Raw genomic sequence first — 23752 nt, 5'->3', positions numbered from 1 at the left:
TTGTGCACAAACTTGTCTACATCCCGGTTAGGGAGCATTTTCCCTTTGTCAAGATAATCCATCCACCTGACAAGGGTGGCATATCAAGCATATTATTAAACAACATGATCATTACACAGGTGCTTGGGTGTCATGTTCTGACCTTAGTTACTTTGTTTTTTTCTTTGTTTTAGTATGGTCAGGGCGTGAGTTCGGGTGGGCAGTCTATGTTCTTTTTTCTATGATTTGGGATTTCTGTGTTTGGCCTGGTATGGTTCTCAATCAGAGGCAGCTGTCAATCGTTGTCCCTGATTGAGAACCATACTTAGGTAGCCTGTTTTCACCCTTGAGTTGTGGGTGATTGATTTCTGTTGAGCGTTTGTATCTGCACCAGACAGAACTCGTCCGTTCGTTCGTTCGTTCGTTCGTTCGTTCGTCCGTTCGTTCGTTCGTTCGTTCGTTCGTTCACTTTGTTGGTTTTGTTCAGTGTTCAGTTACGTTATTAAAAAGATGGACACTTACCACGCTGCGCATTGGTCCTCACCTTCTTCCACCAACAATGGCCAGTAAAAGGCCATTAAAATGTGCAGTTTTGTCACACAACACAATGCCACAGATGTCTCAAGTTTTGAGGGGGTGTGCAATTGGCATGCTGACTGCAGGAATGTCCACCAGAGCTCTTGCCAGAGAATTTAATTATCATTTCTCTACCATAAGCCCCCTCCAATGTTGTTTTAGAGAATTTGTCAGTACGTCCAACTGGCCTTATAACCGCAGACCACGTGTAACCACGCCCGCCCAGGACCTCCACATCTGGCTTCTTCACCTGTGGAATGGTCTGAGACAAGCCAACCAGACAGTTGATGAAACTGTGGGTTTGCACAACCAAATAATTTCTGCACAAACTGTCAAAAACCATCTCAGGGAAGCTAATCTGCTTGCTTGTCATCCCCACCAGAGTCTTGACCTTGCTGCAGTGGACAAATGCTCACCTTCGATGGCCACTGACACCCTGGAAAAGTGTGCTCTTCACGGATGAATCCCGGTTTCAACTGTACCGGGCAGATGACAGTGTGTACGGCGTCGTGTGGGCAAGCGGTTTGCTGATGTCAACATTGTGAACAGATTGCCCCATAATGGCGGTGGGGTTATGGTATGGGCAGGCATAAGCTACAAACAATGAACACAATTGCATTTTATCGATGGCAATTTGGATGCACCGAGATACCGTAATAATGATATTGCACAGCCCCATGTCGCAAGGATCTGTACACAATTCCTGGAAGCTGAAAATGTCCCAGTTCTTCCATGGCCTGCATACTCACCAGACATGTCACCCATTGAGCATGTGTGGGATGCTCTGGATCGACCTGTACGACAGCGTGTTCCAGTTCCCGCCAATATTCATCAACTTCGCACAGCTATTGAAGAGAAGTGGGACAACATTCAACAGGCCACAGTCAATAGCCTGACCAATTCTATGCGAAGGAGATGTGTCGTGCTGCATGAGGCAAATGTTGGTCACACCAGATACTGACTGGTTTTCTGATCCACACCCATACTTTTTTTTTAGGTATCTGTGACCAACAGATGCATATGTATTCCCAGTCATGTGAAATCCATAGATTAGGGCCTAATGAATTTATTTCAATTGACTGATTTCCTTATATGAACTGTAACTTGTTGCATGTTGTGTTTATATTTTGCTCAGTGTACATATGCATAAATTATACATCATACATTTTTACATGATTTGGAGAATATATACTTGGTTTGACCTGCATTAAGTACCAATTTCAGTTCAACAAAGGCTTTCTGCAAAGGAAGGAAGGCAGATTGAAGCTCTGAACAGAACCTGGGCAACCGTGGGGCCAATAGCATACACAACAGTGTCATCTGCATACAGGTGTATGTTAAAAATAATTGCAACTAGACCAACATTGTTTATATAGACAGTATTAAGTACAATACCTAAAATTGATCCCTGTGGGACACATTTCATAATATCAAAGAAAACTGACTTAACACCATCAGAAACCATCAAAACAATGGCACGTGGTTCATACCGTTTGCACACAATGTTCGAATCAACAGTATCGAAAAGTCAATAAAAAGGGCAGCACAGTGCTTTCTCCTATCCATGACCTTTAACACATAATTTAACACCAAGGGCGCAGCAGAGATGATGATATGACCCTGCCTGAAACCAGACTGGTGAACACTTCGAAGACATTGCTAGGAAGGATCTAAGCTAAAAGTTGATTAATGGTTTGAACAGTTTTGCCTGGCAAGACAATTTTGAGATCGGACGATAATTATTTAGGTCGGAAGGATCACCACTGTGGAGCGGGAGCACATGGTCCGCCTTCCAAACCCTGGGATTAGCACCAGAGATAATCACGAGTAGGAAAACAAAGATTCTGTCGCGTCCTGACCTTAGTTCCTTTTTTATGTCTCTATTTTGGTTTGGTCAGGGTGTGAGTTGGGGTGGGCATTCTATGTTTTTCATTCTATGTTTTGTTCTGTGTGTTGTATTTCTATGTGTTTGGCCTGGTATGGTTCCCAATCATAGGCAGCTGTCAATCATTGTCTCTGATTGAGAACCAAACTTAGGTAGCCTGTTCCCACCTGTGTCTGTGGGTAGTTGTTTTCTGTTTTTGTATTCTGTACCAGACAGAACTGTTTTGTTCATTCTCTTTTGTTGTTTTTCCATTCAGTGTTCAATTCATAATAAAAGATGAACACGTACCACGCTGCACCTTGGTCCTCACCTTCTTCCTCACCTTTAACCCACGACAGCCGTTACAGATTCACTGATCTTCCATCGAGCCAACTGGAGGCTGCAAGGGAAGAGCAGTTGACTGACTGACCAGGGTCAATATATTTTTTATTTAACTAGGCAAGTCAGTTAAGAACAATTCTTATTTACAATGTTGGCCTACCGAGGAATAGTGGGTTAGCTGCCTAGTTCAGGGGCAGAACGACAGATTTTTACCTTGTCAGCTCAGGGATTCAATCCAGCAACCTTTCGGTTACTGGCCCAACACTCTAACCACTAGGCTCTAACCACTGTTTGCCTGCCAGAGATATACAAATATATGAGAGAAGTTCTAGAGCCAATTCAGGGTCAGACATGCAGCTGATAGAGCTATACATATGATGAACAAAACACCTGGGGGGAATTTTCAAAAAACGCATATCTTCACAATGTTTTTCTGTTTATTATCTCCAGTCCATGCAAAGGGACAGTGATCACTGATGTCCTTATCAAAGACACCAGTCAACAAGTGCTTGTGAGCGCTATTTGTCAAAATTAGGTCAATCGGCGAGGAGTTTGCTAGGTTTCTTACATGAATCCGTGTAGGTTTGGAGATTAGTTGAGTCAGGTTAAAGTCAAGACAAATATTCTTCAAATGATCAGAGCCCGAGGTAAACCGATCCAGGTTAAAATCTCCTAAAATAACTACTTCAGGTGACAGAAAATATTCAGAAATAGTATCAACAGCATCCTATTCTAGCTGCTATAGAAAAGAGGTTGTGAGGGAATGTTAAATCCCTGGCCTTTAGTCTCCATCAGCCCCAAACCCAAAGGAATACCCTCATCACTCGTGGCACTGTGGTATCTAATGTAGATTAACACTGACCCCCAGTGGCAAGTTACATCTACTATGGCTCTGCTATTGTGATGGACATCTGGTCTTGCTATCTCATTCATATTTCATATTTTTCATCTTTCTCCTCAGGTGTTCACTCGCTATGGGAAGTGTTACACGTTCAACGCGGGGGGTGAGGGCCGCACCCCTCTCATAACTACCAAGGGAGGGATGGGTAACGGGCTGGAGCTCATGCTGGACATTCAGCAGGATGAGTACATCCCTGTGTGGGGAGAGACGGGTGAGGACAAAAGTGTGTGTGTGTGTGTTTGTGGTTTAATTCCAGTTCATTACGCAGCTCACATGTGTGTTGCTCTATCAAACAGACTACTCTAGCTGCTCGCTGGAGCCAGTGGGTTCATTAGTTTAATAAAAACATGCATGGATGGTGCAGTGACCCCTGCCTCTGTTCCCCTCCCCACAGATGAGACCACGTTTGAGGCTGGGATCAAAGTTCAGATCCACAGTCAGGAGGAGCCTTCCTTCATCGACCAGCTGGGCTTCGGGGTGGCACCTGGGTTTCAGACCTTTGTTTCCTGCCAGGAACAACGGGTAGGGACGTTACTCTTATTTGTAAAACTTTATTTCAACAAAGTCATAATTTTACAATATGCCGTTAGCACCACCTGTGTGACTGTTGTAGTGCTGAACACCTATGCGATTGTAGTTGTAGCTTATGTGTGTTGTGTGTGTGTGTGTGTGTGTGCGTGCGTGCGTGCGTGTGTGTGTTCTAGCTGATATATTTGCCCCCACCCTGGGGGGACTGTAAGGTGACACGGATAGACTCAGAATTCTTTGAGTCCTACAGCATCACCGCCTGCCGTATCGACTGTGAGACGCGCTACCTGGTAGAGAACTGTAACTGTCGCATGGTACATATGCCTGGTAGGTGAACCCTCGCATCCAGCCGTTTACCTAGTCTGGACTTTTTACATTTTCAAGTTCAACTTATATTGATTATCTCTCTGTGTGCAGGAGATGCCCCATACTGCACCCCTGAGCTGTACAAAGAGTGTGCTGATCCAGCTCTTGGTAAGGAATAGATCCCGACTGTTGTTTCTAAGACCATAGCAACTCTATTTTGGTCCCTATATCACTATCAAAATGCTGCGGCCTTTCTCTTTGGCCCCCCAGACTTCCTGGTGGAGAGAGACAACGATTTTTGTGTGTGTGAGACACCGTGCAACATGACCAGATACAGCAAAGAGCTGTCCTTTGTCAAGATCCCCAGCAAGGCCTCTGCCAAGTATCTGGCCAAGAAATACAACAAGTCAGAGCAATACATAGCGTGAGTCTTGTGTTCCAAACACCAGATAAAAAACTTTACAGTGATTATGGAGTACCAGGCAAGAAATGGAAAATGCATTCGCTTTGGGCTTTGGCCCTTGCATCTTTTACCCTCCAGTTCCATTTCCAATACGCAGCAACGAAATAATGATCAGAACCTTCATATGTGAACTGTTTGCTGTTTAGATCTTGAATATGGTCTCTTCCTGTAACAGTGACAATATCCTGGTTCTGGACATCTTCTTTGAGGCTCTAAACTATGAGATGATCGAACAGAAGAAAGCCTATGAAGTAGCAGGACTTTTAGGTATTTCAATGATGATGAGAAAAAAACATGGATTCTCTTTTATAAAGGATACTTTGTTGGAAATGTGTATCTTTTGGAGAAGTTTATTATCTTTGATCATCTTGTCCTTCTCTGTTCCTCCCAGGTGATATTGGTGGTCAAATGGGTCTTTTCATTGGAGCCAGTCTCCTCACTATTCTGGAGCTGTTTGACTACATCTATGAGGTAATCTTTTAATTCTTTCTAGTACTTTCTACAGTGACAGAACTCAACCACATTTCCGTCATGCTTTCCGCCTGATTATTTTAAGCTCTTAGAAAAGCAGAATGAAACATTTATGCTTGCTACACATAACTCTCAAAGAGAGAGGCACACACAGGAATGACTCCAGAAATGTCCACCTTTTCTCTTACCAGCCTTTGTCTCAAATCGAGAGCATCACTGACCTTTGCAAGGGGTATCTATGTTTCCTTACAGGTGATAAAGTACAAGCTCTGTCGAAGCTCAGAGAAGAAACACAAGCACAGCAACAACGACCAGGGAGCTGTTCTGAGCCTGGACGATGTGAAATGTCACGTCAGTAACTTTCACTAAGCATTTGCAGCTCTCGGAAGAAGGCAGCCATATTGCTTCATGTCTAAACATCTCGATTAAGAATTTCATATGCATGAAGCCAGGTTGTTTTTGTAAAAGAAAATGTGTTCTAAATGAACGTACCTGGTGAGGTTCATGAATGTGTATGTGGGGATATTCCTAGTTTTACCTTGCACACAGCAGGATACAAGACAACCAATCCAATGATCCACATGCATCCCTTAGATTTCATTGGCTAATGTAAATTGCTTTGCAACAGAACAATGGAATACCAAATCAAAGATCCAAATATAGAAAAGTATTATCTCCAAAACTGAAGTTGATATTTTTTTCTGAGCAACAGTATAGTTAAAATGGATATCAATGGAGTTTGTGGTGTTGTGTATCAGCTTGAGAAACATGTCTTCACCCCATCAATTTCCATCAAGTTGTCTCATCTATATTTTTTGAAAAATCGGAATCTTAAAATCTTAGTGTCTAATTTAAAAGGGTGCTTTCTAAAAATGATTAAAGCATATCTACAAAAGGATACACTTTTAAATGTTAAATGCATGACTATGTTGTCCCTTATCTCTGCTTTTCTCACTGGGTGTCTTTCATGAGTTTACAGAGTAGGTAGCATAAACATAACCACATGTAACATATAGATTTTCCTTAAAATATGTATCAAAAGTCCAAATGCACTCATGACAACTGGTTTCAATGACATTTTCAGCCAACTTACAAACAAATACTTTATGAAATTATTGTTACAAATCAAAGTGTAAGGTTGCTAGCCAACTAGCCTATTCATAGTATCACTACTAGCCTGCTAATGTTAGCCCTACCAGCCTGCTAACGTCATGTTAGCACTGAATGAGTCAGACAGTTGCTATCAACACCTAGCTTACTGCTACATTAAAGTAAACCAACGTTTTGAAAATACACAACGCCACCTAACCAGTTATTGGCTAGCACCAAGCCAAGGTGGAAAAAGTTACAAAACTCCTGTAGCCAGAGAACATGCCGAAAAGTTGACAAAACAAAAAGGAGAACAAATGCGGTACTACACAATTAGAGCAAGCAGGTATGATTTTCTTTCTTTTTGAGCCCACAGCAAGAAGGCACCATAACACAGTCACAAAGTCCATGGAGAGCATCATGATGCAGCATGGCCGCACGTGCCCCATCTGTTCATTGTTTACATCACACTTCCTTCTGATTGGTGGATTGTAGCTCACCACCATCAATCAACACTTGGTCTGGAATGTAATTACATGCTAGCATGGCTAATGGCTAACGATAGCCAGCTTGAGCTAGCTACCGAGCTAGCATACAAACTCAGCACAGAGTAGATTATCCATATTACAGTGAGAAATAGTGCATTGTGGGTAGTTTAGAAGATATCCGTAAATAAGTTTATAAACATGTAATAACCCAAATATATAACTATGTTTGTACTTATAGGTAACCAGATCGTGATTACAACTAAGTTACTTAAGCAATAAGGCCCGAGGAGGTGTGGTATATGGCCAATATACCACGGCTAAGGGCTGTTCTTAACCACGCGGATTGCCTGGACACAGCCATTACCCGTGGTATATTGGCCATATATCACAACCACCGAGGTGCCTAATTGCTATTATAAACGGGTTACCTACATCATTAGAGCAGTAAAAATAAATGTTTTGTCATACCTGTGGTATACGGTCTGATATACCACAGCTGTCAGACGATCAGCATTCAGGGCTTGAACCACCCAGTTTACAATAAGCCTTTGATCACAATGTGTTGTTACATTGGTGAGTAAGAACTCATGCTTCCTACCCTTTAAGTTTAACTTGTCTTTTTGTTTTGTTATTGGCTCATACTCCCACTCTTTTTTTGTCACCAACTATCCATTTCACATTATCCACCCCAGTCTCTCCGTGACAATTCCCATCCACCACCTCCATACTCTGCCAATATGCTACCTTATCACACAGAGCGGAGAAACTCAGAGGACTTCACCTGCTGAGCCAATTAGAACACAAGGTAGTAAGGAAGTGGAGCATTTCACTTTCATTCAGAAGTAGACAGATGTCAGAGTATAACGCTTATTTGTACAGAATCTTGATGATGGGTAATGCGTAACACTTCAATAGCACTTAGATCTCCACTGGTGCAAGATTAGTGATAGCCACGTATAGCTTGATTGATGATAATTACTGCAGCCCACAACGTCATTGAAACTTGCTATTTCATCCCATGTATACTGAGCAAATATTTAGTCTAAACATGTAACAATTTCAACAATTTTAATGAGTTACAGTTCATATAAGGAAATCAATCAATTGAAATAAATTCATTAGGCCCTAATCTACGAATTTCACATGACTGGGCAGGGTAGCAGCCATGGGTGGGCCTGGGAGGGCATAGGCCACCCACTTGGGAGCCAGACCCAGCCAATCAGAATACAGAAATACTCCTCAGTTTCATCAGCTGTCTGGGTGGATGGTGTCAGATCATCCTGCAGGTGAAGAAGCCGAATGTGGAGGTCCTGGTGTGGTTGCACGTTGTCTGTGGTTGTGAAGCCGGTTGGTCGTACTGCCAAATTCTGTAAAACAACGTTGGAGGCAGCTTATGGTTGAGAAATTAACATTCAATTCTCTGGCAACAGCTCTGGGGGACTTTCCTGCACTCAGCATGACAATTGCATGCTCCCTCAAAACTTGAGACGTATGTGGCATTGTGTTCTGTGAAAAACTGCACATTTTAGTGGCCTTTTATCGTCTGCAGCACAAGGTGCACCTCTGTAATAATCATGCTTGTTTAATCTGCTTCTTGGTATGCCACACCGGTCAGGCGGATGGATTATATTGGCAAATAAGAAATGCTCACTAAAAAGAATGTAAACAAATTGTGCACAACATTTTTGTGCTTATGTAACATTTCTGGGATTTTTTATTTCAGCTCATGAAACATGGGACCAACACTTTACATGTTGCGTTATAGTTTTGTTCAGTACAAAATACAATTGTTCTTGTATTGTCTTCTGAGAATGTCATTTTACTCGGGCTACATGTAGATATAGAAGCCAGGACTAAGGGATTTTGGCTTTGGTTGTGTGATAGTGGGAAATGTCCTCTGATCAACTTGCAGATATTGGTTGAATGTGTGATGAGATCTTCAGGGCTCACCACTGGGTTGCATGTATGTCATCATAAACTGTGTGTTATCTGTAAGCAGTATATTGGCATGTTTGTCCATGTTACATCTGTTGTCTGTTTATGTGTATGGTTGTGTGTGGGTGGGGGTTGCATGCTTTTTTTGAGTGTGTCTATTTGTGTTTTGAATGTATGTGTGTGTGATACTTCAAAAGTAATACACTTTCTCAAGTTGATGAATAACATTCATGAAATTGGCCCGTTTTCTAATTTACTCCCTCTGTCCAATTGGTCAAGTTGACACAATTCAATGAAGTTGCATTTTCATAATGTATTATAGTGTAAAAACCAATACATTTTTCAATTGAAAAGATTGTTCACCATTTTCTAAGAAATAAAAGTCCAAATGGTGCTTTCTTTGTTAATAGTTTTAGAGCTAAACGAATAGACTAGATAGAACTACGATGACAGATGTCAAACCACCTCTTTGACAATGGTAATATTGCCTGATTCCCCAATGTTAAACAATTGGACCACTGTTACTACAATATATTTTATTATGAACCATTGGAGGTAGTTAGGAACACCTACGAATGATGAAGCCAATCTCTTATCACTCATGCCTCATATAACCATGCTAGATGTCTTTCTCATAGGAAAATGGGAGTTATATGATAGTGTGTAACTGTGTAGTGTTATTCTCAAGCACAACAGTATCATCAACATGTAAATTGAATGTAAATAAAATGCTGCAAGTAAGGAATATGGATAATGTTCTGATCGTGATTACAGAGTCTTGCCTATTGTTGTTGATGTAATTAATGTAGCTACAGTATGTGTATGTGATCTTACCTTTGTTTTTCTATTAATACTATGCCTACCAGTTTACATGTTTTCAAATGTTTTATTTATCTCAAAAGCAACAATAAAGTATAATGACATTTCAATTCAGCGGAATCTGGCTGCATTTTTGGCAAGATCTGAAGACAGTCTTTATTATTTTTTACGATGGCCCAAACTCCTTACAACTGCTTCATATCCATGCCAGCTATACATTTCCTGTACTACAAAGAAACAAAAAAAGCACGTACAAAACTTCCCTGAACTTAATCTTAAAAGGAATTACCATACAAAAATATTTGTTCACAACATGGGGTAAAGGTAAAGGAAGTTTTCAACCAGGGTCTATGTAAACCATGTCTGAATAGGCACTTTCTGTGTAAAAAAAACAACTGAAAACTTCCTCTATTTGACCATATTGTCAAATCTAAACTGCTGAATATATTATTCTATTGGAATGTCTGTGTTTCCTTGTGACCAGTTCCTCCCCCCAAGAAGGTCCCATTTTTGTTACAACACCTCAAGACTCCCTCCTTCTGCCAGTTAGTGTTGATTACGAGATTATGGTCTGTGAAATGTACAATTGAGACAATGAACAATACCCATCTGAGGACAGCAGAGGAGATTAATGTTGCATGCACAACTTCTGCATGAGACACACTAAACCCATTGAGATTAGTCACAGTATTGGGAGGATAGTTAAAGATGGCTAAAAGTGAAAAATGTAATTGAAGGAGAGATGCATCATTGCCTGAGGGAAAGGTGTAACAAAGTAAATATTTTGCCCTCTCCTTTTAAATCTGCTGAGTTGCAGATATGAAATCATTTGAATTGAGATCAGTGGAATGTTGCGTATGCCAGCCCTGCTAAACTAATCTGTTTAACAAAGGCTGATTTTTATTCACGGTGTATATATCCAAGGCCATCCAAGGTTATGATGCAAGTCTCAGCTTTGATTTAATAGATTCTCATTAAGAATAATGAAGAGCCTTATGTCCCTCACAGTTGTGTTTTTTCCAGATGGTGATGTTTGTACTTCATGAGCAAAAAAAATCATGAAGTGTGACTTAATTTTCTAAGTTTCATCAATTAAAATTGTCCCACATGGAACCGTTGGCCAAGTTACTTTTCAGCCATGGTAGGTAACTTTTCACCCTACTCAACAACGACTGGAGGAGTTCGATTAAGCTGAACCGTGGACCACCGGTCTATGGCCCGTAACGTGAACGGACAAAAGCTGTGAGGGAAGTTCCCTTCTCAAATCGAACAGTATTCTGCGCCGCTCGGCCATGTTGTCAACAAGGCAGCATCGTTCAGAAACATACAACAACTCTTTTCGATAAAATATATGTTAGAATTAAAGCATGTTTATAACCAGCAATCCCTTTCGCATGAAAAACACAGAATCCTGCTCATTAATCCACGTGCTTAAGCGCTTAACCTACGTCACTTTTGTTTTGAGACCCGGTTCCAAAACGAATGCAATTACTTTTTACCCGGTGTAATCTCCTTTTAACGGGACAAAACGGACCAGATAATCGAATGCCCTCAGTGATAGTACTCGGATGAAAATAGTGGGCGGGACTGTGTCTACCTTAGACTAACCAATGAAATAAGAGCTAGATCTGCCAAGCCCTCTGTGCACTGCCTTTATTTACAGTTTAATTCACATGACAGTTTTGTCCGTCGGCAAGGGTCTTTTCAATGGCAACTCCCAAGAAAGTCTGCATTATTGGCTCTGGCAATTGGTAAGAAAATATATTTATACCGAAAGCTTTGTGTGTGGGAGTACTGCAGCTAGCTAACATAGCTTGGCTTGACTGACCGGCTAATTCTAGCCGCATTTTCAAACAGGTCGCTCGAGCGAATTGTTTCAAACGGATCACCGAAGGTCGGGGAGGGGGCACTATCTGTGCGTTACGGCTTGGCCAAACTCTACCAACTGCTGATTCATTTTGGTCAATTATCACCCGACGCGTTCATTACACACAGGTTAAAATACCAAAGCCAACTATATATTAATTTGACGACCGGTCGAAACACATGAAACATTCATAGGCATTGTATTAAGCTTTCTGTTGCTAACTAATTTGTCCTGGAACTGGAGATAAACATTGGGTTGTTGTGTTACTTGCCAGAAGATACAGACCCTAACATTAAGCTTGTTTACACTGAGCTGCACTGAAGTCAGAACGCACAACACACCATCACAACTTATTGTGACATGATTTTATTCAAAATTCGTGACATGCACATGGGAAAAGTCCACTTTCTTTGTTTGTACATGATTTATCACAATGTATTTCATGTGTACACACTTTCTTTCTTCATAATTGAGGGCCTTATTACTGACATATTTGTAAAAAAATATTTTAAAAAAAATATGACCATGTCCTTTCTGCTTGTATTTTGAATTTGTGTGTGTGTGTGTGTGTGTGTGTGTGTGTGTGTGTGTGTGTGTGTGTGTATATTTTCTGTCATTTATGTAATTCAAGGCTCATCTGTAAATGAGACCTTGGCCTCTGTATGAATCCCTGACAAAATAAATAACACTTGTGTACATTACAGGAATTCCAATTTTGTTGTGGGTGACTTTAGCTAGGTGGCTAATGTTAACTAGGCTAGGGGTTAGGGCTAGCTAAGTAGTTAAAGGGTTAGTGGAAGGGTTTGCTAACATGCTAAGTAGTTGCAAAGTAGCTTAAAAGTAGTAGTTAATTAGTGAAAAATGCTAAAGTTATCCATAATGAGATTCAAATACATAACCTTTGGGTTGCTAGACGTTAGTGGTATATGCTCACTGACTAGTGTGGACCTCATTCATCTTTCAATTACTCACATGGGTTAGTATGCTTGTAAAAATCAATGAGTTGGTGGGACTGCGGTGTCCAAGTTCTATTTTAGCACCTGGCTTTGCAGACAGCTGTTGACGTGCGCGAGCAGGGTGGATGAAAAGATTTAATAACATGCATGTGAACATTTTATTTTGCAACACTTGTGCACACAACGCGGCCGGCTAGCATGTTAGAGGTGGCAATGAGTATGATGGGTCTAACCTTTTAATGCCCAGGAAGCTGTGATTCAAACTCCCATTAGACAGCTATGCCAAAATACATTCCTTACTCACCAAATTGTTTTATTTAACTAGGCAAGTCAGTTAAGAACTAATTCTTATTTACAATGATGGCCTAGGAACAGTGGATTAACTGCCTTGTTCAGGGGCAGAACAACAGATTTTTACCTTGTCAGCATGGGGATTCGATCTAGCAACCTTTCGTTTACTGGCCCAACACTCTAACCACTAGGCTACCTGCCGTTGAGCAGCTATCTTCATTTACTCCAGCTAAGGCCGATATGTACTTCGGTATGTATAAATTAATCTACAAGCAACTGAGAAAAAAGAGGTTGTTTTTATATTGGGTATTCATTCTGGTTTTCTCTCGTCAATAGCTATTGAACAAACATGCCATGCCATGAAAATGTTTTATTCTGATTCAGGGGATGATGGAGAACAATCAGCACCTTTTTCGTGTGAATTATTATTAAAAAAAATTAAAGATTGAAATCTGAATAAAAAATCCGCACAAAGTTGATTGTTCTCCATCCTCCCCGGATTCAGAATATCCCATTTTTTTTATTGTCATGGCATGCTTGGTGAATGCAATTGACGAGAGAGAACCGACTATTCAATATGAAACTAATTTTACCTCTGTGCTGAACCAAGCCATACCTACCTTCTCTCTAGTCAGGTAAATAATACTTTCCTGTTAATATTTTGCCTCAAATTTCGAGCAGCTGACAAACAAACCGCACAGACAACCGGTAGAGTAAGTTTACATATTGTATTCCACATTCTGAATTGTAAGAAACATTTACACTAGTTTGAAGGTATTAGTTTCAGAATGTATATACCAGTTAGTTGTCTATTACAGCCTGATTTACCAGACTAGAAGGACATTTTCTTTAAAACTGCAACATTTTCTGTCAGCCTCATGACAAAATGTGTTGAAATGCAGGAAGTGAGCCGTTTTCCCCAAAAATATAGATTTGAGGAGGGGTGGGGGGCTGGAAATAATTATATTTGACCCTAGTGCCCCAAATCAGTTAGTTCAGCCCTGTTACCCACCTGTCATGCCAATTTTAAATGTGAAGCTGCCTTTGGCTTGAAATGACATGCACAGTTTCAGGTGGAGTTTGCAACATTTAATCTTTCATGTATCACCACAGGTATGAGATGAGTAGTGCTGTTGCATTATGTAATGTTAGCCATAATTGGCCACTGCATGCAAACAAACTTCAGCTGGGTGACCATCAATCCAATTGCCCTTAACCATAAAATAGAGCAACTACCATTTGCCTATTTAATAGGATAATTAAGGGTCAATCTGGCAAATTGTACATTTGCAATAAGATTAAGTTGTTTGGGCTCCTTTCCGTCAAGTATTTTTAGCACTTGCATTCTTCAGTCTAGGGTGCAATTGTTCTTGTAGAAAACCACAGAGCGAATATAATAATTTACATTGCAATTTCTCTACTACACAGGGGCTCTGCCATTGCCAAGATAGTAGGTACCAATGTTGCTCACAACTCCAAGTTTGACAACACTGTGACCATGTGGGTGTTTGAGGAGATGGTGGACGGTCGCAAACTGACAGAGATCATCAACACAGACCATGAGAACGTCAAGTACCTGCCTGGACACAAGCTACCCCCCAATGTGGTGAGGAGCACATCGCATGCTGCTATGTATTGTAATCCTGCTCAGGAATGTGATTTAAAAAAATACAAATTCTATAATCCATTATTCACATAATTGAAATTGACCTACCCCTAAACCAATACCCTTCTTGCCTGTTTAATTGTTACCCTCATCACATCTTTGCCTAATGCTATGTGACCGTTTGAGTAATAAACTGCTGTGGGGAATGCTGTCAGCTGCCTTCTGCTGGACTATATGTGTAAAGGTTCAGCCCTGGCTCAGTTATGTGTTGCAGCTGTCCTTGCAGCACTCACTACAATCCACAGTACACCCCATAGCAATTTCCGAGAGGAGATCTCCACGGATTAGAATGAAACTGAGAATGCTGCTCCGCGTTCAACACCATAGTGCCCTCAAAGCTCATCACTAAGCTAAGAACCCTGGGACTTAACAAGTCCCTCTGCAACTGGACTTCCTGACAGGCCACCCCCAGGTGGTAAGGGTAGGCAACCACATGAATGCCACGCTGATCCTCAACACTAGGGGGTCAGGGGTGTGTACTTAGTCCCCTCCTGTAGTCCCTGTTCACCCATGACTGCCTGGCCAAACACGACACCATCATTAAGCCTGATCTCCGACAACAATGAGACAGCCTATAGGAAGGAGGTTAGAGACCTGGCAGTGTGGTGCCAGGACAACAACCTCTACTTCAATATGAGCAAGAGAAAGGAGCTGATCGTGGACTACAGGAAAAGGCGGACCGAACAGGCCCCCATTAACATCAACAGGGCTGTAGTGGAGCTGGTCGAGAGTTTCAAGTTCCTTGGTGTCCACATCACTAACAAACTATCATGGTCCAAGCACACCAAAACAGTCGTGAAAAGGGCACAACATCACCTTTCCCCCTCAGGAGACTGAAAAGATTTGACATGGGTCCCCAGATCCTCAAAGTTCTACAGCTGCACCATCGAGAGCATCCTGACCGGTTGCATCAACCGCCTGGTATGGCAACTGCTTGGCATCTTGACCGTAAGGCGCTACAGAGGGAAGTGCGTGCGGCCCAGTACATCACTGGGGCCAAGCTTCTTGCCATCCAGACCCAATATAATAGGTGATGTCAGACCAAGCCCAAAAATTGTTAGAAACTCCTGTCACCCAAGTCATAGACTGTTTTCTCTGCTACCGTGTGGTACCGGAGCGCCAAGTCTAGGACCAAACGGCTCCTTAATAGCTTCTAACCCCAAGCCATAAGACTGCTGAACAATTAATCAAATGGCCACTGGACTATTTCCATTGACCCCAAATGGAGGGGGGCCCCTCCATTTGTTTTGTACACTGCTGCTACTCGTTGTTTATCTATGCATAGTCACTTCACCCCTAACTACATGTACAAAATTACCTTCACTAACCTGTACCCCGGCACATTTACTCGGTATCGATATCTCCTGTATATAGCCTTGTTATTGTGTTACTTTTTATATGTATTTTTAACTTTAGTTTATTTTGTATATTTTTCTTAACTCTTGAACTGCACTGTTGGTTAAGGGCTTGTAAGTAAGCATTTCACGGTAAGGTCTACACTTGTTGTATTCAGCACATGTGACAAATAGTTTTGATTTGAACCCCTGCCCCCTGGCTTGCGCTCAACAGATTTGGTCATGCTGATTTTGCACAGATCAAGCAGTCACTTACATTATGTTACACAATTCTAAAATAACAGTTTTTAATGTGATTTTTAATACCTTTGATGTACTGTAGCTTTTTGGACTGTGGCACCCACTATTTAGAATCAATAACACATTAATTTGACAATGTACAACCTAACAAAGATCCTTGCAGGATCGAAATGTTGTTTGTGAATAAAGGTGCATGATGGAGCTTATGAGTGTGCAAGCTCTTTCTTTTCTATTTACAATGTGCAAGGACTACATGAGACAAGCAGACCAAGACCAGTGCCCCTAACTATCCCCTCCTGTTTCTCCTCCAGTTGGCAGTTCCTGAGCTGGTGGAGGCTGCCAAGGAAGCAGACATCCTAGTGTTTGTGATCCCCCACCAGTTCATTGGCAGAGTGTGTGACACCATGAAGGGGAAGATAAAGATTAATGCACTAGGAATGTCACTCATCAAGGTTTGGCTAACAGCCATGCTCTCTTCTGCAGACTTATAACAGTAGCCCAGTAGGTAGAGCATGGCATCGTAGAGTTGATTCCCGGGACCACCCATATTCACTGGTCTACACACAATACCCCATAATGTCAAAGTGGAATTACGTTCTGGAGTACAATTGTGCTTAACAAGTCACATAAGTTGAAATAATAGTGTTGCTTTTTGAATGACTACCTCATCTTTGTACCCTACACATAAAATTATCTGGAAGGTCCCGCAAACACAGAATTACAAACACCGATTCAACCACAGAGGTTTTCCAATGCCTCGCAAAGAAGGGCACCTATTGGTAGATATATAAAAACAATTATAATAATATTATTAAGCAGACGTTGAGCATGGCGAAGTTATGAATTACGCATTGGGTGGTGTATCGAAACACCCATTCACTACAAAGTCACAGACATCCTTCCGAACTCTGCCGGAGAGGAAAGTAACCACTCACGGATTTCGCTGAGTCCAATGGTGACTTTAAAACAGAGTTGAATGGCTGTGATAGGAGAATTGAGGATGGATCCACAACATTGTAATTACTCCACAATACTAACCTAATTGACAGAGTGAAAAGATGGAAGCTTGTACAGAATACAAAGATTCCAAAACATGCATCCTGTTTGCAACAAGGCACTAAAGTAATACTGCAAAAAAGAGGCAAAAGCTATTTACTTTTTGTCCTGAATAAGGTGTTGTGTTTGGGCCAAATCCAATTAAACACATTGCTGAGTACCACTCTCCATATTGGTGGTGGCTGTATCATGTTATGGGTATGCTTTTAATCGTTAAGGACTGCAGAGTTTTGCAGGATAAAAAAGAAACGGAATGGCGCTAAGCACAGGCAAAATCCTAGAGGTAAACCTGGTTCAGTCCATTTTCCATCAGACACTTGGGAATGAATTTACCTATCAGCAGAACAATAACCTTAAATACAAGGCCACATTTACCAAGAAGACAGTGAATGTTCCTGAGTGGCTGAGTTAGTTTTGGCCTAAATTTACTTAATTTATGACAAGACCTAAAAATGGTTCTTTAGCAATGATCAACAACCAATTTGAGAGAGCTTGAAGAATTTTGAAATTAATAATTGGAAAATGTTGCACAATCCAGGTGTGGAAAACTTAAACTTACCCAGAAATACTCACAGCTGTAATTGCTGCCAAATATTCTTCAAAGTATTGACTTGGGTGTGAATTTTCAATTAATTTGCCAAAATTTCAAAAAACATGTTTTCATTTTGGTATTATGGGGTATTGTGTGTAGAACACATTTTGAATTCCGGGTGTAATACAACAAAATATGGAATGTGTCAAGGGGTATGAGTACATTCTGAAGACACTGTATATTGTTATGTACAGTGGGGCAAAAAAGTATTTAGTCAGCCACCAATTGTGCAAGTTCTCCCATTTAAAAAGATGAGAGAGGCCTGTAATTTTTATCATAGGTACACAAAATTAGAAAAAAAATCCAGAAAATCACATTGTAGGATTTTTAATGAATTTATTTGCAAATTATAGTGGGAAATAAGTATTTGGTCACCTACAAACAAGCAAGATTTCTGGCTCTCACAGACCTCTCACAGACCTCTCACAGGTTAGGGTGCATTTTTTTCAACTTTTTGATAAAAAGCGTGCAAAATTTCAACGTCCTACTACTCATGCCAGGAATATAGTATATGCATATGATTAGTATGTGTGGATAGAAAACACTCTGAAGTTTATAAAACTGGTTAAATCATGTCTGTGACTATAACAGAACTTGTGTAGCAGGCAAAACCCCAAGGAAAAACTGTTTCAGGAAAAAAAAATGCTTTCGTGCTTTTCTCATGCTTTCGCCGAAAAGCATTTTTAAAATCTGACATGTTGGCTGGATTCACAACGAGTGTAGCTTTAATTGAGTACCCTGCATGTGTGATTTAATGAAAGTTTGAGTTTTATCGAGTACTATTTGAATTTGGCGCTACGCATTTCCCCAGGCTATTGGCTAGGAGAGACGCTAGCGTCTCAGTGGCCGTAAGAGGTTTTAAGAGGCTCCTCTGTCCTCCACTCGTTACCTGTATTAATGGCACCTGTTTGAACTTATCAGTATAAAAGACACCTGTCCACAACCTCAAACAGTCACACTCCAAACTCCACTATGGCCAAGACCAAAGAGCTGTCAAAGGACACCCGAAACAAAATTGTAGACTTGCACCAGGCTGGGAAGACTGAATCTGCAATAGGTAAGCAGCTTGGTTTGAAGAAATCAACTGTGGGAGCAATTATTAGGAAATGGAAGACATACAAGACCACTGATAATCTCCCTCGATCTGGGGCTCCACGCAAGATCTCACCCCGTGGGGTCAAAATGATCACAAGAATGGTGAGCAAAAATCCCAGAACCACATGGGGGGACCTAGTGAATGGCCTGCAGAGAGCTGGGACCAAAGTAACAAAGCCTACCATCAATAACACACTACGCCGCCAGGGACTCGAATCCTGCAGTGCCAGACGTGTCCCCCTGCTTAAGCCAGTACATGTCCAGGCCCCTCTGAAGTTTGCTAGAGAGCATTTGAATGATCCAGAAGAAGATTGGGAGAATGTCATATGGTCAGATGAAACCAAAAGTTGCATCCAGTTGCATCCAAAGAACACCATACCTACTGTGAAGCATGTGGGTGGAAACATCATGCTTTGGGGCTGTTTTTCTGCAAAGGGCCATGTATCGTGAGATTTTGAGTGAAAACCTCCTTCCATCAGCAAGGGCATTGAAGATGAAACGTGGCTGTGTCTTTCAGCATGACAATGATCCCCAACACACCGCCCGTACAACGAAGGAGTGGCTTCATAAGAAGCATTTCAAGGTCCTGGAGTGGCCTAGCCAGTCTCCAGATCTCAACCCCATAGAAAATCTTTGGAGGGAGTTGAAAGTCTGTGTTGCCCAGCAACAGCCCCTTAAACATCACTGCTCTAGAGGAGATCTGCATGGAGGAATGGGCCAAAATACCAGCAACAGTGTGTGAAAACCTTGTGAAGATTTGCAGAAAACGTTTGACCTCTGTCATTGCCAACAAAGGGTATATAACAAAGTATTGAGATGAACTGTTGTTTATTGACCAAATACTTATTTTCCACCATAATTTGCAAATAAATTCATAAAAAATCCTACAATGTGATTTTCTGGATTTTTTTTCTCATTTTGTCTGTCATAGTTGAAGTATACCTATGATGAAAATTACAGGCCTCTCATCTTTTTAAGTGGGAGAACTTGCACAATTGGTGGCTCACTAAATACTTTTTTGCCCCACTGTAAGTCATAGCTCCACTGTAATATATAGTGGGGTCTGAAATTATTGACACCCTTGGCCCTGATAAAGATGAGCAATAATGAAAGTATAAAATAAAAAATTCAATTGCTGAGCTATATTGTCTGCCCAAAATAATTAGGAAATTATATTTTATACTAATACAATTTCACAGAGAAAGAGATTTGGTTTAACAAGTAATACTTTTTTCAAAGATAGGGGTCAAAATGATTGACACCTCTAAAGATTCTTATTAAATAAAGTAGTCGAGTTTAGTATTTTGTCCCATATTCCTAGCACGTACAAACTTGTTAAATGTATTTGCAGTTGTATTATTGATTTTTATGTGCCCAATATAAATTAATGGTATATAATTTGTCATTTGGAATCACTTTTATTATAAATAAGAATAGAATATGTTTCTAAACACTTCTACATTAGTATTGATCCTACCATGATTACGGAATGAATTGTGAATAATGAGTGAGAAAGTTACAAAACGGTCAATGGTTGCTAACCTCTGTTATTGGTAATGATCAACAAAAAATACTTGTTTAACAAAATCTCTTTCTCTGAGCAATTGTATCAGTATAAAATCTTTTAAATTCAAAACATTTTCAGCATAAAATATAGCTCAGTATTTTGAATGATTTATTTTATACAGTCATTATTGCTCACCATTATCAACGGTGTCAATAATTTCAGACCCCGCTGTAGGTCTTTTGTGTGCACTCATGCTACGTGTTCTACTCCAGGGTGTGGATGAGGGCCCTGACGGACTGAAGCTCATCTCTGATGTGATCCAGGAGAAGTTGGGCATCGCCATGAGTGTGTTGATGGGGGCCAATATCGCCAACGAGGTCGCCGATGAGAAGTTCTGTGAGACCACTATCGGTTAGATTCCACATTGTAACGGGCTTGGGTTATCATTGTCTTACATACTTCTGAATGGTGTGCTGTCCAGTGTTTTTATTTTTCTTCCCCTTTCTGAACATTTGGTTTGGGTAAATATATACAGTGCAAACTTAAAAGTAAGGTATTCATTCCATTCTATTTTGTCAATATGTGTGGAGACATTTAATAAAGGTATTCACTCTCAACATATTTCCAACCTTCAAACAGTGGTGAATAGAAAGAGACCTCTGTTACACAAAACACCCAAAAGTGTAGATTGCCATTAGGCCAGAATGTATGCGTCCACTGCAGTTCGCGTGTGACTCTGCCAGGCCAGTGTTCTCGTTGAACCACATCGCATTTTAGAGTGTAGGTTATAGCACCCGTTTAAGTCCATTCACTCGTTTCATGACTCTGACATGTGGTACTCATAAAGTGGTGTAATAGCCAACTTTGAGGGCCATTAGTGCATTTTCTTTTTGTGCATGTGACCTTACCATGAAAACCCTGTGCCCTAAGCCTGTAACTAGAGCCTGGTAATTAGGCCTTTAATTAGGGCCTGTACCTTGAGTTTTCCTCGTTATGTCACATGGTAAGTGCTAGAGTTTTTCAATAAATATTTGAAAGATAAATATATGTTAGGATTGAAAAGGGTTAAATATTTCTCTCCAAATCTCTCTCTCCCAAGGATGTAAGGATAAAGAACATGGGGCTTTGCTGAAGGAACTCATGCAGACCAGTAACTTCCGGGTCACTAGTGGAGGAGTCCGATGTGGTTGAAATCTGTGGCGCACTGAAGGTGAACACTCAACCATTAAGGATGTGTTTACATAAGCGGACCAATTCTGATTCCTTTTCCATTTATTGATCTTTTGACCAATCAGAACAGCTGTTAACACAGCCTTATAGATTCTCCCTGGCCTCTCCTTACTTAATGTCTAATCATGTTGTCTCGACGTCTGAATCTCACAACTTTCCTCATTTCCAATTGTATACTTTCTACATGCCCTTCATCTACTTCTTAGATGAAGGGCAGACTCGAGAAAAGTCTGCTTGTAAGAAAAAAGGCTGTCCTTATGTGTTGAAGCCATTAACCCCTGCCCTCCTCTCTGTGGCTGTCAGAACATTGTGGCAGTGGGGGCGGGCTTCTGTGATGGCCTGGGCTTCGGGGACAACACCAAGGCCGCTGTAATCCGACTGGGGCTGATGGAGATGATCGCCTTCGCGCGCATCTTCTGCACCGCAGGTCCCGTCTCCTCAGCAACCTTCCTGGAGAGTTGTGGCGTCGCCGACCTCATCACGACCTGCTATGGCGGCCGCAACCGTAAAGTGGCCGAAGCCTTTGCCAAGACGGGGAAGGTGAGACGGTGACTTAATTGGCTTTTAGATAAAGACAGGGCCGACATAAAAATTGAAAAATGGTTTGAATTATAGCCTTTAGGATTGGAACAGGGTAAATACAGAAGATGAGAGCTTTTAAAGGGATTTTTTTATGTTGTCAGATGACCTCATTGATACCGTTTGTATGTCTCTTCATCCAGTATGAAGGAAGTTGGAGGTAGTTTCGTTAGCCAACGCAGAGAACTGAAATGGTATCCATTATTTCATCTGATAAAGAGCATAATTGCCAAAAATATCACACTATCCCTTTAATTATAAGCTTTGAAAATTAAAAGGGGTCCAGAGAGTGAATTTTTGTTAAATGTATTTTTGGGGTGAGAGCGGCCTTGACTTCAACAGCCATGTTTTTATTCTGCTCAGTCAATTGAAGAGCTGGAGAAAGAGATTCTGAATGGACAAAAGCTCCAGGGACCAGCAACAGCAGCTGAAGTCCATGTCATCCTAAAGAACAAAAATCTGCTTGACAAGTAAGTTGGCACAGAAATCAAACAGCTCTTTCACCCATTGAAGAAACTGATGTTACTTTGCATGTGGGGATTCCCTTACAAATAACCTCTGGCTCTGTTGAGTGAATCACCTCAGTTAAATGCAAATAAAAGGATACATCTGAAATAGTAAAAACAATGCAGTTATTCTTAAAAGCCAAAGATATTGACTGTGACAACTCAACAATCCCTCTCTCGTCCCAGGTTCCCACTGTTCAACGCTGTGTACCAGATCTGCTACCAGGGCCATCCGGTCACAGAGTTTATCAAGTGTTTGCAGAACCACCCGGAGCACATGTAGGCTAACAGACTGGCCAAGCGACTGGAGAAGCAGGATCAACGCCACTTTCACTTTGTACCTGTTAGAAAATAGATGGGAAAATACGCACACTTGCATAGTCCACAGCTCCGATGCAGCAAGCAGACTCCCAACGGACGACGTGAAGTAAGGTTAGCTTGCATTGGACTTGTGGTGTATGCTGCAGCTATTCTACTGTGTACTGTCTTTCGGGTTTTGTACGTACCTCTTGGTTTTCCTGCTCTTGGTTTTCTACGGGAGTATGATGACCCAGCATGTATTTGTTGGCGCCGAATCAGATGCCAATCTGTCCTCAGCTGTTGTTGGCACGTCCATTGTGATACCTCACTTCGTTATCGTTTGTCTTATTCATGTTAATTGTGGTTAGGTTTTGTGGCAGATGCTAGGCTTTTTGTGTCCTTTTTTCACTTGTCTTATGTAATTCTGGTTCTCTCTGCATCCTTTGGCGTTTGATTCTTGACTTGTATTGGTTGTTGCTCGATTCAATCCATGTTGCGGAAGTTCAGCTCTATAGAACGATTAGAATTTAAAGGCAATGTTCCTGCATTCACGGAGACTACGTATGTCTGCTCAATCAGAAATTACCTTTACATTTCAATCGCGCTATAGTGCTCAACTTCCGCAATACGGATTGAATCGAGCCCTAGATTTACATAGCAACGGTTAAAAGAAAATGCAAGGGCCTTTCAATGCCACATTGCTGAAAATTCTTGGCTGTTGTGCTTTGTGAAACAAAATACCTTTTAATAT

The 23752-nt window shown here is 41.1% G+C and overlaps 2 protein-coding genes across 2 annotated transcripts in view; both read left to right on the top strand.

The window, feature by feature from the left end:
• The window catches only part of LOC139416310 (acid-sensing ion channel 1-like), an 82085-nt gene extending 72214 nt beyond the window's left edge, over positions 1-9871 (top strand). The window contains exons 3-10 of the mRNA XM_071164809.1: positions 3723-3873; positions 4057-4184; positions 4367-4517; positions 4608-4664; positions 4767-4920; positions 5135-5226; positions 5351-5430; positions 5683-9871. Coding sequence (XP_071020910.1) covers positions 3723-3873; positions 4057-4184; positions 4367-4517; positions 4608-4664; positions 4767-4920; positions 5135-5226; positions 5351-5430; positions 5683-5799 — 930 coding nt within the window. The 3' untranslated portion in view covers positions 5800-9871. The remainder of the gene's footprint in view (positions 1-3722; positions 3874-4056; positions 4185-4366; positions 4518-4607; positions 4665-4766; positions 4921-5134; positions 5227-5350; positions 5431-5682) is intronic.
• Positions 9872-11391: 1520 nt separating this feature from the next.
• On the top strand, positions 11392-23729 carry LOC139416309 (glycerol-3-phosphate dehydrogenase [NAD(+)], cytoplasmic-like). Its single transcript, XM_071164807.1, is given in 9 exon segments — positions 11392-11512; positions 14304-14481; positions 16448-16588; positions 20659-20797; positions 21486-21552; positions 21554-21596; positions 21920-22156; positions 22559-22665; positions 22888-23729. Coding segments are annotated over 9 exon segments (1053 nt in total). The 5' UTR covers positions 11392-11468; the 3' UTR covers positions 22985-23729.
• Positions 23730-23752: the final 23 nt, after the last annotated feature.

Source organism: Oncorhynchus clarkii, chromosome 9, assembly GCF_045791955.1.
Source record: "Oncorhynchus clarkii lewisi isolate Uvic-CL-2024 chromosome 9, UVic_Ocla_1.0, whole genome shotgun sequence".
NCBI lineage: Eukaryota > Metazoa > Chordata > Actinopteri > Salmoniformes > Salmonidae > Oncorhynchus > Oncorhynchus clarkii.
The sequence above is the reverse complement of the archived record's forward strand: the minus strand, read 5'-3'. Positions and strand labels throughout refer to the sequence as shown.